Consider the following 16572-nt stretch of genomic DNA (forward strand, 5'->3'; position numbering starts at 1 on the left):
CTCTCAGGTACATTTGGGATTTCTGTGCTCTTGGGTACATTGGGGATCTCTGGATTCTCGGATACATTGGGGATCTTCGGACTCTCGGGTAAACTGGGGATCGTTGGATTCTAGGATACACTGGGGATCTCCAGCTTCTCAGGTGCACTGGTGTTCTCCAGATTCTCAGGAACATTGGGGATCTCCGGGCTCTCTGGTACTCTGGGGATCCTTGGGTTCTCGGATACATTGGGGCTCTCCGGACTCTTGGGTTCCTTGGGGATCTTCGGGATCTCGGGTATATTGGGGATCGCTGGTCTGTCGGGTACATTGGGGATCTCTGGGATCTCGGGTACATTGGGGATCTCTGGACCCTCGGGTACATTGGGGATTTCTGGACCCTCAGATACATTTGGGATCTCTGAACTCTCAGGAACATTGGGGATCTCTGGGCTCTCAGATACTTTGGGGATCTCTAGACTCTCGAGTACATTGGGGATGTCTGGGCTCTAAAATGCTTTGGGGATCTCTGGACTCTCGGCTACACTGGGGATCTCTGGATTCTCGGATACATTGGGGATCTCCGGGCTCTCAGATACATTGGGGATGTTCGTGCTATCGGTTACATCGGGGATCCCTGGGCTTCGGGTACAGTGGGGATCTTGGGCCTCTCAGGTACATTGGGGATCTCCGGGCTCACGGGTACATTGCGGATTTCAGTGCCTTCGTGTATATTGGGTATATTGGGTATATGAGGCTCTCAGAATAATTGAGGAACCCTGGGCTCTCGGGTACATTGGGGATCTCTGGGCTCTCGGGTTCATTGGGAATCTCTGAACTCTCAGGAACATGGGGGATCTCTGGACTCTCGGGTACATTGGCGATCTCCGTACTCTCAGGTACATTGGTAATCTGTGGACGCTCGGGTACATGTGGGATCTCTGGACTTTCGGGTAATTTGGGGATCTCCGGACTCTCGGATACATTAGGGATCTCTGGAATCTCGGGTACATTGGGGATGTCTGTGCTCTCGGGTACATTGGGGATTTCTGGGATCTCGAGTACATTGGGGATCTCTGGATTCTCGGATACATTGGGGATCTCTGGTCTCTTGGGTACATTGGGGATCTTTGGGCTCTCAGGTACATTGGGGATCTCTGGGCTCTCTGGTACCTTGGGGATCTCTGGGCTCCCAGACACTTTGGGGATCTCTGGACTCTCGGGTACATTGGGGATCACTGGACTCTCGGGTACATTGGGGATTTCTGGGCTCTTTGGAAAATTGGCGATTTCTGGGCTCTCAGAAACAATGGCGATCTCCGGACTCTCGGGTACACTGGGGAACTCAGGATTCTCGGATACATTGAGGATCTCTGGACTCTCGGGTACATTGGGGATCTCTGGATTCTTGGATATATTGGGGATCTCCAGGCTCTTGGGTGCATTGGGGATCTTCGCGCTCTCCGGTTCATTGGGGATCTCTGGGCTCTCAGGTACATTGGGGATCTCTGGGCTCTCGGCTACATTAGGGATCTCTGGATCCTCGGGTACATGGGGGATCTCTGGACCCTCGGGTACATTGGGGATCTCAGGATTCTCGGATACATTGGGTATCTCTGCACTCTGGGACACTGGGGATCTCTAGATTCTAACATATGTTGGAGATTTCTGGGCTCTCGGGTACATTGGGGAACTCTGGGCTCTCGGGTACATTGGGGATCTCTGGATTCTTGGATACATTGGGGATCTCCGGGCTCTCAGGTACATTGGGGATCTTTGGGCTCTCCGGTTCATTGGGGATCTCTGGGCGCTCGAGTACATTGGGGATCTCTGGGCTCTCGGCTACATTGGGTATCTCTTGATCTTCGGGTACATGGGGGATCTCTGGACCCTTGGGTACATTGGGGATCTCTGAACTCTCAGGAAAATTGGGGATCTCTGGGCTCTCATATACTTTGGGCATCTCTGGATTCTCGTGTACATTGGGGATCACTGGGCTCTCAGATACTTTGGGGATCTCTGAACTCTCGGGTACATTGGGGATTGCTGAACTCTCAGGAACATTGGGGATCTCTGGGCTCTCAGATACATTGGGGATCTCTGGACTCTCAGGTACATTGGAGATCTCTGGGCTCTCGGATACTTTGGGTATCCCTGGACTCTCGGGTACACTGGGGATCTCTGGATTCCTGGATACATTGGGGATCTCCAGGCTCTCGGGTACATTGGGGATCTTCGGGCTCTCGGGTTCATTGGGGATCTCTGGACTCTTGGATACATTGGGAATCTCTGGACTCTCGGGTCCATTGAGGATGTCTGGGCTCTCGGGTTCATTGGGGATTTCTGGGATCTCAGGTACATTGGGGATCTCTGGATTCTCGGATACATTGGGGATCTCCGGTCTCTTGGGTACATTGGGGATCTTTGGGCTCTCAGGTACATTGGGGATCTCGGGGCTCTCTGGTACCTTGGGGATCTCTGGGCTCTCAGACACTTTGGGGATCTCTGGACTCTCAGGTACATTGGAGATCTCAGGACTCTCGGGTACATTGGGGATGTCTGGGCTCTCGGGTACATTGTTGTTTTTTTGGGATCTCGAGTACATTGGGGATCTCTGGATTCTCGGATACATTGGGGATCTCTGGTCTCTTGGGTACTTTGGGCATCTTTGGGCACTCAGGTACATTGGGGATCTCTGGGCTCTCTGGCACCTTGGGGATCTCTGGGCTCTCAGACACTTTGGGGATCTCTGGACTCTCAGGTACATTGGGGATCTCTGGACTCTCGTGTACATTGGGGATCTCTGGTCTCTTGGGTACATTGGGGATCTTTGGGCTCTCAGGTACATTGGGGATCTCTGGGCTCTCTGGTACCTTGGGGATCTCTGGGCTCTCAGACACTTTGGGGATCTCTGGACTCTCGGGTACATTGGGGATCACTGGACTCTCGGGTACATTGGGGATTTCTGGGCTCTTTGGAAAATTGGCGATTTCTGGGCTCTCAGAAACAATGGCGATCTCCGGACTCTCGGGTACACTGGGGAACTCAGGATTCTCGGATACATTGAGGATCTCTGGACTCTCGGGTACATTGGGGATCATTGGATTCTTGGATATATTGGGGATCTCCAGGCTCTTGGGTGCATTGGGGATCTTCGCGCTCTCCGGTTCATTGGGGATCTCTGGGCTCTCGGGTACATTGGGGATCACTGGGCTCTCGGCTACATTAGGGATCTCTGGATCCTCGGGTACATGGGGGATATCTGGACCCTCGGGTACATTGGGGATCTCAGGATTCTCGGATACATTGGGTATCTCTGCACTCTGGGACACTGGGGATCACTAGATTCTAACATATGTTGGAGATTTCTGGGCTCTCGGGTACATTGGGGAACTCTGGGCTCTCGGGTATATTGGGGATCTCTGGTTTCTTGGATACATTGGGGATCTCCGGGCTCTCAGGTACATTGGGGATCTTTGGGCTCTCCGGTTCATTGGGGATCTCTGGGCACTCGAGTACATTGGGGATCTCTGGGCTCTCGGGTACATTGGGGATCTATGGGCTCTTGGCTACATTGGGGATCTCTTGATCTTCGGGTACATGGGGGATCTCTGGACCCTTGGGTACATTGGGGATCTCTGAACTCTCAGGAAAATTGGGGATCTCTGGGCTCTCATATACTTTGGGAATCTCTGGATTCTCGTGTACATTGGGGATCACTGGGCTCTCAGATACTTTGGGGATCTCTGAACTCTCGGGTACATTGGGGATCGCTGAACTCTCAGGAACATTGGGGATCTCTGGGCTCTCAGATACATTGGGGATCTCTGGACTCTCAGGTACATTGGAGATCTCTGGGCTCTCGGATACTTTGGGTATCCCTGGACTCTCGGGTACACTGGGGATCTCTGGATTCTTGGATACATTGGGGATCTCTGGACTCTTGGGTACATTGGGGATCTTTGGGCTCTCAGGTACATTGGGGATCTCAGGGCTCTCAGATATTCTGGGGATCTCTGGACTCTGAGGTACTTTGGGGATCTCAGGACTCTGGGATACACTGGGGAGCTCTGGATTCTAGGATACATTGGTATGTCCGGGCTCTTGGTTACATTGGGGATTTTTGGGCTCTCGGGTACATTGGTGAATTCTGGGCTCTCGGGTACATTGGGGATCTCTGGATTCTTGGATACATTGGGGATCTCTGGGCTCTCGGGTACATTGGGGATCTTCGGGCTCTCGGGTTCATTGGGGATCTCTGGACTCTTGGATACATTGGGAATCTCTGGACTCTCGGGTACATTGAGGATGTCTGGGCTCTCGGGTTCATTGGGGATTTCTGGGATCTCAGGTACATTGGGGATCTCTGGATTCTCGGATACATTGGGGATCTCTGGTCTCTTGGGTACATTGGGCATCTTTGGGCACTCAGGTACATTGGGGATCTCTGGGCTCTCTGGCACCTTGGGGATCTCTGGGCTCTCAGACACTTTGGGGATCTCTGGACTCTCAGGTACATTGGGGATCTTTGGACTCTCGTGTACATTGGGGATCTCTGGACTCTCGGGTACTTTGTGGATTTCTGGGCTCTTTGGAAAATTGGGGATTTCTGGGATCTCAGAAACAATGGCGATCTCGGGACTCTTGGGTACACTGGCGATCTTAGGATTCTCGGATACATTGGGGATCTCCGCAGTCCCGGGGACACTGGGGATCTCTAGATTCTAACATAGGTTGGGGATTTCTAGACTCTCGGGTACATTGAGGATCTCCGGACTCTGGGGGTCACTGGGGAGCTCTGGATTCTTGGATACATTGGGATCTCTGGGCTCTTGGTTACATTGGAGATTTCTGGGCTCTCGGGTACATTGGGGAATTCTGGGCTCTCGGTTACATTGGGGATCTCTGGATTCTTGGATACATTGGGGACCTCAGGGCTCTCGGGTACATTGGGGATCTTCGGGCTCCCCGGTTCTTTGGGGATCTCTGGGCTCTCGAGTACATTGGGGATCTCCTTGCTCTCGGGTACATTGGGGATACCTGGGCTCTCGGCTACATTGGGGATCTTTGGATCTTCGGGTACTTGATGGATCTCAGGACCCTCGGGTACATTGGGGATCTCTGAACTCTCAGGAACATTGGGGATCTCTGGGCTCTCATATACTATGGGCATCACTGGATTCTCGTGTACATTGAGGATCACTGGGCTCTCAGATCCTTTGGGGATCTCTGGACTCTCGGGTACATTGGGGATCGCTGAACTCTCAGGAACATTGGGGATCTCTGGGCTTTCAGATACTTTGGGGATCTCTGGTCTCTCAGGTACATTGGGGATCTCTGTGCTCTCGGGTACACTGGGGATCTATGGATTCTTGGATACATTGGGGATCTCTGGACTCTCGGGTACATTGGGGAACTTTGGGCTCTCGGGTACATTGGGGATCTCTGGGCTCTCAGGTACTCTGGGGATCTCTGGACTCTCGGGTAGATTGGGGATCTCTGGACTCTCGGTTACATTGGGCATCTCAGGACTCTGGGGTACACTGGGGAGCTCTGGATTCTAGGATACATTGGGATCTCCAGGCTCTTGGTTACATTGGGGATTTCTGGGCTCTCTGGTACATTGGTGAATTCTGGGCTCTCGGGTACATTGGGGATCTCTGGGCTCTCGGCTACATTAGGGATCTCTGGATCCTCGGGTACATGGGGGATCTCTGTACCCTCGGGTACATTGGGGATCTCAGGATTCTCGGATACATTGGGTATCTCTGCACTCTGGGACACTGGGGATCTCTAGATTCTAACATATGTTGGAGATTTCTGGGCTCTCGGGTACATTGGGGAACTCTGGGCTCTCGGGTACATTGGGGATCTCTGGATTCTTGGATACATTGGGGATCTCCGGGCTCTCAGGTACATTGGGGATCTTTGGGCTCTCCGGTTCATTGGGGATCTCTGGGCGCTCGAGTACATTGGGGATCTCTGGGCTCTCGGCTACATTGGGTATCTCTTGATCTTCGGGTACATGGGGGATCTCTGGACCCTTGGGTACATTGGGGATCTCTGAACTCTCAGGAAAATTGGGGATCTCTGGGCTCTCATATACTTTGGGCATCTCTGGATTCTCGTGTACATTGGGGATCACTGGGCTCTCAGATACTTTGGGGATCTCTGAACTCTCGGGTACATTGGGGATTGCTGAACTCTCAGGAACATTGGGGATCTCTGGGCTCTCAGATACATTGGGGATCTCTGGACTCTCAGGTACATTGGAGATCTCTGGGCTCTCGGATACTTTGGGTATCCCTGGACTCTCGGGTACACTGGGGATCTCTGGATTCCTGGATACATTGGGGATCTCCAGGCTCTCGGGTACATTGGGGATCTTCGGGCTCTCGGGTTCATTGGGGATCTCTGGACTCTTGGATACATTGGGAATCTCTGGACTCTCGGGTCCATTGAGGATGTCTGGGCTCTCGGGTTCATTGGGGATTTCTGGGATCTCAGGTACATTGGGGATCTCTGGATTCTCGGATACATTGGGGATCTCCGGTCTCTTGGGTACATTGGGGATCTTTGGGCTCTCAGGTACATTGGGGATCTCGGGGCTCTCTGGTACCTTGGGGATCTCTGGGCTCTCAGACACTTTGGGGATCTCTGGACTCTCAGGTACATTGGAGATCTCAGGACTCTCGGGTACATTGGGGATGTCTGGGCTCTCGGGTACATTGTTGTTTTTTTGGGATCTCGAGTACATTGGGGATCTCTGGATTCTCGGATACATTGGGGATCTCTGGTCTCTTGGGTACTTTGGGCATCTTTGGGCACTCAGGTACATTGGGGATCTCTGGGCTCTCTGGCACCTTGGGGATCTCTGGGCTCTCAGACACTTTGGGGATCTCTGGACTCTCAGGTACATTGGGGATCTCTGGACTCTCGTGTACATTGGGGATCTCTGGTCTCTTGGGTACATTGGGGATCTTTGGGCTCTCAGGTACATTGGGGATCTCTGGGCTCTCTGGTACCTTGGGGATCTCTGGGCTCTCAGACACTTTGGGGATCTCTGGACTCTCGGGTACATTGGGGATCACTGGACTCTCGGGTACATTGGGGATTTCTGGGCTCTTTGGAAAATTGGCGATTTCTGGGCTCTCAGAAACAATGGCGATCTCCGGACTCTCGGGTACACTGGGGAACTCAGGATTCTCGGATACATTGAGGATCTCTGGACTCTCGGGTACATTGGGGATCATTGGATTCTTGGATATATTGGGGATCTCCAGGCTCTTGGGTGCATTGGGGATCTTCGCGCTCTCCGGTTCATTGGGGATCTCTGGGCTCTCGGGTACATTGGGGATCACTGGGCTCTCGGCTACATTAGGGATCTCTGGATCCTCGGGTACATGGGGGATATCTGGACCCTCGGGTACATTGGGGATCTCAGGATTCTCGGATACATTGGGTATCTCTGCACTCTGGGACACTGGGGATCACTAGATTCTAACATATGTTGGAGATTTCTGGGCTCTCGGGTACATTGGGGAACTCTGGGCTCTCGGGTACATTGGGGATCTCTGGTTTCTTGGATACATTGGGGATCTCCGGGCTCTCAGGTACATTGGGGATCTTTGGGCTCTCCGGTTCATTGGGGATCTCTGGGCACTCGAGTACATTGGGGATCTCTGGGCTCTCGGGTACATTGGGGATCTATGGGCTCTTGGCTACATTGGGGATCTCTTGATCTTCGGGTACATGGGGGATCTCTGGACCCTTGGGTACATTGGGGATCTCTGAACTCTCAGGAAAATTGGGGATCTCTGGGCTCTCATATACTTTGGGAATCTCTGGATTCTCGTGTACATTGGGGATCACTGGGCTCTCAGATACTTTGGGGATCTCTGAACTCTCGGGTACATTGGGGATCGCTGAACTCTCAGGAACATTGGGGATCTCTGGGCTCTCAGATACATTGGGGATCTCTGGACTCTCAGGTACATTGGAGATCTCTGGGCTCTCGGATACTTTGGGTATCCCTGGACTCTCGGGTACACTGGGGATCTCTGGATTCTTGGATACATTGGGGATCTCTGGACTCTTGGGTACATTGGGGATCTTTGGGCTCTCAGGTACATTGGGGATCTCAGGGCTCTCAGATATTCTGGGGATCTCTGGACTCTGAGGTACTTTGGGGATCTCAGGACTCTGGGATACACTGGGGAGCTCTGGATTCTAGGATACATTGGTATGTCCGGGCTCTTGGTTACATTGGGGATTTTTGGGCTCTCGGGTACATTGGTGAATTCTGGGCTCTCGGGTACATTGGGGATCTCTGGATTCTTGGATACATTGGGGATCTCTGGGCTCTCGGGTACATTGGGGATCTTCGGGCTCTCGGGTTCATTGGGGATCTCTGGACTCTTGGATACATTGGGAATCTCTGGACTCTCGGGTACATTGAGGATGTCTGGGCTCTCGGGTTCATTGGGGATTTCTGGGATCTCAGGTACATTGGGGATCTCTGGATTCTCGGATACATTGGGGATCTCTGGTCTCTTGGGTACATTGGGCATCTTTGGGCACTCAGGTACATTGGGGATCTCTGGGCTCTCTGGCACCTTGGGGATCTCTGGGCTCTCAGACACTTTGGGGATCTCTGGACTCTCAGGTACATTGGGGATCTTTGGACTCTCGTGTACATTGGGGATCTCTGGACTCTCGGGTACTTTGTGGATTTCTGGGCTCTTTGGAAAATTGGGGATTTCTGGGATCTCAGAAACAATGGCGATCTCGGGACTCTTGGGTACACTGGCGATCTTAGGATTCTCGGATACATTGGGGATCTCCGCAGTCCCGGGGACACTGGGGATCTCTAGATTCTAACATAGGTTGGGGATTTCTAGACTCTCGGGTACATTGAGGATCTCCGGACTCTGGGGGTCACTGGGGAGCTCTGGATTCTTGGATACATTGGGATCTCTGGGCTCTTGGTTACATTGGAGATTTCTGGGCTCTCGGGTACATTGGGGAATTCTGGGCTCTCGGTTACATTGGGGATCTCTGGATTCTTGGATACATTGGGGACCTCAGGGCTCTCGGGTACATTGGGGATCTTCGGGCTCCCCGGTTCTTTGGGGATCTCTGGGCTCTCGAGTACATTGGGGATCTCCTTGCTCTCGGGTACATTGGGGATACCTGGGCTCTCGGCTACATTGGGGATCTTTGGATCTTCGGGTACTTGATGGATCTCAGGACCCTCGGGTACATTGGGGATCTCTGAACTCTCAGGAACATTGGGGATCTCTGGGCTCTCATATACTATGGGCATCACTGGATTCTCGTGTACATTGAGGATCACTGGGCTCTCAGATCCTTTGGGGATCTCTGGACTCTCGGGTACATTGGGGATCGCTGAACTCTCAGGAACATTGGGGATCTCTGGGCTTTCAGATACTTTGGGGATCTCTGGTCTCTCAGGTACATTGGGGATCTCTGTGCTCTCGGGTACACTGGGGATCTATGGATTCTTGGATACATTGGGGATCTCTGCACTCTCGGGTACATTGGGGAACTTTGGGCTCTCGGGTACATTGGGGATCTCTGGGCTCTCAGGTACTCTGGGGATCTCTGGACTCTCGGGTAGATTGGGGATCTCTGGACTCTCGGTTACATTGGGCATCTCAGAACTCTGGGGTACACTGGGGAGCTCTGGATTCTAGGATACATTGGGATCTCCAGGCTCTTGGTTACATTGGGGATTTCTGGGCTCTCTGGTACATTGGTGAATTCTGGGCTCTCGGGTACATTGGGGATCTCTGGATTCTTGGATACATTGGGGATCTCTGGGCTCTCGGTTACATTGGGCATATTCGGGCTCTCGGGTTCATTGGGGATCTCCGGACACTTGGATACATTGGGAATCTCTGGAATCTCGGTTACATTGAGGATGTCTGGGCTCTCGGGTGCATTGGGGATTTCTGGGATCTCGGGTACTTTGGGGATCTCTGGATTCTGGGATACATTGGGGATCTCTGGTTTCTTGGGTACATTGGGGATCTTTGGGCTCTCAGGTACATTGGGGATCTCTGGGCTCTCTGGTACCTTGGGGATCTCTGGGCTCTGAGACACTTTGGGGATCTCTGGACTCTCAGGTACATTGGGGATCTCAGGACTCTCGGGTACATTGGGGATCTCTGGACTCTCGGGTACATTGGGGATTTCTGGGCTCTTTGGAAAATTGGGGATTTCTGGCTCTCAGAAACAATGGTGATATCTGGACTCTCGAGTACACTGGGGATCTCAGGATTCTCGATACATTGAGGATCTCTGGACTCTCGGTTACATTGGGGATCTCTGGATTCTTGGATATATTGGGGATCTCTGGGCTCTCGGGAACATTGGGGATCTTCGGGCTCTCCGGTTCATTTGGCATCTCTGGGCTCTCGGGTACATTGGGGATCTCTGGGCTCTTGGCTACTTTGGGGATCTCTGGATCCTCGGGTACATGGGGGATCCCTGGACCCTCAGGTACATTGGGGATCTCTGAACTCTCAGGAACATTGGGGATCTCTGGGCTCTCATATACTTTGGGCATCTCTGGATTCTCGTTTACATTGGGGATCACTGGGCTCTCAGATACTTTGTGGATCTCTGGACTCTCGGGTACATTGGGGATCGTTGAACTCTCAGGAACATTGGGGATCTCTGGGCTCTCAGATACTTTGGGGATCTTTGGACTCTCGGGTACACTGGGGATCTCTGGATTCTTGGATACATTGGGGATCTCTGGACTCTCGGGTACATTGGGGATCTCTGGGCTCTCAGATACTCTGGGGATCTCTGGACACTCGGGTTGATTGGGGATCTCTGGACTCTCGGGTACATTGGGGATCTCTGGACTCTGGGGTACACTGGGGAGCTCTGGATTCTAGGATACATTTTGATCTCTGGGCTCTTAGTTACATTGCGGATTTCTGGGCTCTCGGGTACATTGGTGAATTCTGGGCTCTCGGGTAAAGTGGGGATCTCTGGATTCTTGGATACATTGGGGATCTCCGGGCTCTCGGGTACATTGGGGTACTTCGGGCTCTCCAGTTCATTTTGGATCTCTGGGCTCTCGGGTACATTGGATATCTCTGGGCTCTCAGTTACATTGGGGATCTCTGGGCTCTCGGCTACATTGGGGATCTCTGGCCTCTCGGGTCCATTGGGGCTCTCTGGGCTCTCGGGTACATTGGGGATCTCTGGATTCTCGGATACTTTGGGGATATCTGGGCTCTTGGGTACATTGGGGATTCCTGGGCTCTCGGGTACATTGGGGATCTCTGGACTCTCGGGTACATTTGGGATTTCTGGGCTCTCTGGTACATTGGGGATTTCTGGGCTCTCGGGTAAATTGGGGATCTCTGGATTCTCGGATACATTGGGGATCTCCGGACTCTTGGGTACACTGGGGATCTCTGGATTCTCGGATGCATTGGGGATCTCTGGGCTCTTGGGTACATTTGATATCTTCGGGCTCTCGGGTACATTGGGGATCCCTTGGCTCTCGGGTACAATGGGGATCTCCGGGGTCTCAGGTGTATTGTGGATCTCTGGGCTCTCGGGTACATTTGGGATCTCTGGACTCTCGGGTACATTGGGGATCTCTTGGCTTTCAGAATCTTTGGGGATCTCTAGACTCTCCGGTACATTGGGGATCTCTGGGCCCTCAAATACTTTGGGGATCTCTGGAGTCTTGGTTACATTGGCGATCTCTGAACTCTCAGGAACATTGGGGATCTCTGGGCTCTCAGATACGTTGGGGATCTCTGGACTCTCGGGTACATTGGGGATCTCTGTGCTCTAGGGATACGTTGGGGATCTCTGGACTCTTGGGTACACTGGGGATCTCTGGATTCTCGCATATATTGGGGATCTCTGGGCTCTCAGCTACACTGGGGATGTTCGGGCTCCCAGGTACATTGGGGATCCCTGGGCTCTCGGGTACAATGGGGATCTTCGGGCTCTCGGCTACATTGGGGATCTCTGGACTCTCGGGTACATAGGGGATCTCTGAACTCTCAGGACCATGGGGGATCGCTCGACTCTCGGGTACATTGGGGATCTCCATACTCTCGGGTACATTGGGGATCCCTGGGCTCTCGGGTACAATGGGGATCTTCGGGCTCTCGGTAACATTGGGGATCTCTGGACTCTCGGGTACATTGGTAATCTTCAGCCTCTCAGGTACATTGGGGATCTCTGAGCTTTCAGATTCATTGGGGATCTCTGGACTCTCAGGTACATTGGGGATCTCTGGACTCTCGGCTACATTAGGGATCTCTGAACTCTCAGGAACATTGGGGATATCTGGGCTCTCAGGAACATTGGGGACCTCTGAACTCTCAGGATCATTGTGGATCTCTGGGCTCTCGGGTACATTGGGGATCACTGGGCTCTCAGATACTTTGGGGATCTCTGGACTCTCGGGTACTTTGGGGATCTCTGGATTCCCGGGTACATTGGGGATCTCTGGACTCTCAGGAAAATTGGGATCTCTGCGCTCTCAGATACTTTTGGGATATCTGCGCTCTCGGGTACATTGGGGATTTCTGGGCTCTTGGGTACATTGGGAATCTCTGGACCCTCGGGTGCATTGGGAATTTCTGGGCTCTCGGGTACATTGGGGATTTCTGGGCTCTCGGGTACATTGGGGATCTCTGGATTCTCAGATACATTGGGGATCTTCGGGCTCTCGGGTACACTGGGGATCTCTGGATTCTAAGATACATTGGGGATCGCCGGACTCTCGGGTACACTGGGGATCTCTGGATTCTAGGATACATTGGGGATCTCTGGACTCTCAGGTGCATTGGGGTTCTCCCTAATCTGGGGAACATTGGGGATCTCCGGGCTCTCGGGTATTCTGGGGATCTCTGGGTTCTCGGATACATTGGGGATCTCCGGACTCTTGGGTACATTGGTGATCTCTGAACTCTCAGGAACTTTGGGGATCTCTAAGCTCTCGGGTACATTGGGGATCCCGGGGCTCTCGGTACAATTGAGGATCCCTGGGCTCTCGGGTACATTGGGGATCTCTGAACTCTCAGGAACATGGGGGATCTCTGTACTTTCGGGTACATTGGTGATCTCCGTACTCTCAGGTACATTGGTAATCTGTGGACACTCGGGTGCATGTGGGATCTCTGGACTTTCGGGTACTTTGGGGATCTCTGGACTCTCGGATACATTGGGGATTTCTGGACTCTTGGGTACATTGTGGATGTCTGGGCTCTCGGGTACATTGTGGATTTCTGGACTCTCGGGTACATAGGGGATCTCTGAACTCTCGGGTACATTGGGGATCTCTGGATTCTCGGGTACTTTGGGGATCTCTGAACTCTCAGGAAAATTCGGAACTCTGTGCTCTCAGACACTTTTGTGATACCTGGTCTCTAGGGTACATTGGGGATTTCTGGGCTCTCGGGTACATTGGGGATCTCTGGACTCGTGGGTACATTGGGCATATCTGCACACTCGGGTACATTGGTGATATCTGGGCTCTCGGGTACATTGGGGATCTCTGGACTCTCAGGTACATTTGGGATTTCTGTGCTCTCAGGTACATTGGGGATTTCTGGGCTCTTGGGTACATTGGGGATCTCTGGATTCTCGGATACATTGGGGATCTTCGGACTCTCGGGTAAACTGGGGATCGTTGGATTCTAGGATACACTGGGGATCTCCAGCTTCTCAGGTGCACTGGTGTTCTCCAGATTCTCAGGAACATTGGGGATCTCCGGGCTCTCTGGTACTCTGGGGATCCTTGGGTTCTCGGATACATTGGGGCTCTCCGGACTCTTGGGTTCCTTGGGGATCTTCGGGATCTCGGGTATATTGGGGATCGCTGGTCTGTCGGGTACATTGGGGATCTCTGGGATCTCGGGTACATTGGGGATCTCTGGACCCTCGGGTACATTGGGGATTTCTGGACCCTCAGATACATTTGGGATCTCTGAACTCTCAGGAACATTGGGGATCTCTGGGCTCTCAGATACTTTGGGGATCTCTAGACTCTCGAGTACATTGGGGATGTCTGGGCTCTAAAATGCTTTGGGGATCTCTGGACTCTCGGCTACACTGGGGATCTCTGGATTCTCGGATACATTGGGGATCTCCGGGCTCTCAGATACATTGGGGATGTTCGTGCTATCGGTTACATCGGGGATCCCTGGGCTTCGGGTACAGTGGGGATCTTGGGCCTCTCAGGTACATTGGGGATCTCCGGGCTCACGGGTACATTGCGGATTTCAGTGCCTTCGTGTATATTGGGTATATTGGGTATATGAGGCTCTCAGAATAATTGAGGAACCCTGGGCTCTCGGGTACATTGGGGATCTCTGGGCTCTCGGGTTCATTGGGAATCTCTGAACTCTCAGGAACATGGGGGATCTCTGGACTCTCGGGTACATTGGCGATCTCCGTACTCTCAGGTACATTGGTAATCTGTGCACGCTCGGGTACATGTGGGATCTCTGGACTTTCGGGTAATTTGGGGATCTCCGGACTCTCGGATACATTAGGGATCTCTGGAATCTCGGGTACATTGGGGATGTCTGTGCTCTCGGGTACATTGGGGATTTCTGGGATCTCGAGTACATTGGGGATCTCTGGATTCTCGGATACATTGGGGATCTCTGGTCTCTTGGGTACATTGGGGATCTTTGGGCTCTCAGGTACATTGGGGATCTCTGGGCTCTCTGGTACCTTGGGGATCTCTGGGCTCCCAGACACTTTGGGGATCTCTGGACTCTCGGGTACATTGGGGATCACTGGACTCTCGGGTACATTGGGGATTTCTGGGCTCTTTGGAAAATTGGCGATTTCTGGGCTCTCAGAAACAATGGCGATCTCCGGACTCTCGGGTACACTGGGGAACTCAGGATTCTCGGATACATTGAGGATCTCTGGACTCTCGGGTACATTGGGGATCTCTGGATTCTTGGATATATTGGGGATCTCCAGGCTCTTGGGTGCATTGGGGATCTTCGCGCTCTCCGGTTCATTGGGGATCTCTGGGCTCTCGGGTACATTGGGGATCTCTGGGCTCTCGGCTACATTAGGGATCTCTGGATCCTCGGGTACATGGGGGATCTCTGGACCCTCGGGTACATTGGGGATCTCAGGATTCTCGGATACATTGGGTATCTCTGCACTCTGGGACACTGGGGATCTCTAGATTCTAACATATGTTGGAGATTTCTGGGCTCTCGGGTACATTGGGGAACTCTGGGCTCTCGGGTACATTGGGGATCTCTGGATTCTTGGATACATTGGGGATCTCCGGGCTCTCAGGTACATTGGGGATCTTTGGGCTCTCCGGTTCATTGGGGATCTCTGGGCGCTCGAGTACATTGGGGATCTCTGGGCTCTCGGCTACATTGGGTATCTCTTGATCTTCGGGTACATGGGGGATCTCTGGACCCTTGGGTACATTGGGGATCTCTGAACTCTCAGGAAAATTGGGGATCTCTGGGCTCTCATATACTTTGGGCATCTCTGGATTCTCGTGTACATTGGGGATCACTGGGCTCTCAGATACTTTGGGGATCTCTGAACTCTCGGGTACATTGGGGATTGCTGAACTCTCAGGAACATTGGGGATCTCTGGGCTCTCAGATACATTGGGGATCTCTGGACTCTCAGGTACATTGGAGATCTCTGGGCTCTCGGATACTTTGGGTATCCCTGGACTCTCGGGTACACTGGGGATCTCTGGATTCCTGGATACATTGGGGATCTCCAGGCTCTCGGGTACATTGGGGATCTTCGGGCTCTCGGGTTCATTGGGGATCTCTGGACTCTTGGATACATTGGGAATCTCTGGACTCTCGGGTCCATTGAGGATGTCTGGGCTCTCGGGTTCATTGGGGATTTCTGGGATCTCAGGTACATTGGGGATCTCTGGATTCTCGGATACATTGGGGATCTCCGGTCTCTTGGGTACATTGGGGATCTTTGGGCTCTCAGGTACATTGGGGATCTCGGGGCTCTCTGGTACCTTGGGGATCTCTGGGCTCTCAGACACTTTGGGGATCTCTGGACTCTCAGGTACATTGGAGATCTCAGGACTCTCGGGTACATTGGGGATGTCTGGGCTCTCGGGTACATTGTTGTTTTTTTGGGATCTCGAGTACATTGGGGATCTCTGGATTCTCGGATACATTGGGGATCTCTGGTCTCTTGGGTACTTTGGGCATCTTTGGGCACTCAGGTACATTGGGGATCTCTGGGCTCTCTGGCACCTTGGGGATCTCTGGGCTCTCAGACACTTTGGGGATCTCTGGACTCTCAGGTACATTGGGGATCTCTGGACTCTCGTGTACATTGGGGATCTCTGGTCTCTTGGGTACATTGGGGATCTTTGGGCTCTCAGGTACATTGGGGATCTCTGGGCTCTCTGGTACCTTGGGGATCTCTGGGCTCTCAGACACTTTGGGGATCTCTGGACTCTCGGGTACATTGGGGATCACTGGACTCTCGGGTACATTGGGGATTTCTGGGCTCTTTGGAAAATTGGCGATTTCTGGGCTCTCAGAAACAATGGCGATCTCC

General features: G+C 52.7%; 1 protein-coding gene across 1 annotated transcript; it reads right to left on the reverse strand.

Moving 5' to 3' along the window:
- Positions 1-110: 110 nt before the first annotated feature.
- On the reverse strand, positions 111-14259 carry LOC121282417 (sporozoite surface protein 2-like). Its single transcript, XM_041196133.1, is given in 9 exon segments — positions 111-297; positions 606-736; positions 2375-2545; positions 2583-3005; positions 6762-7103; positions 7221-7452; positions 7526-7821; positions 13692-13869; positions 14252-14259. Coding segments are annotated over 9 exon segments (1968 nt in total).
- Positions 14260-16572: the final 2313 nt, after the last annotated feature.

This window comes from Carcharodon carcharias, chromosome 9 (assembly GCF_017639515.1).
Source record: "Carcharodon carcharias isolate sCarCar2 chromosome 9, sCarCar2.pri, whole genome shotgun sequence".
NCBI classification, from domain to species: Eukaryota; Metazoa; Chordata; class Chondrichthyes; order Lamniformes; family Lamnidae; genus Carcharodon; species Carcharodon carcharias.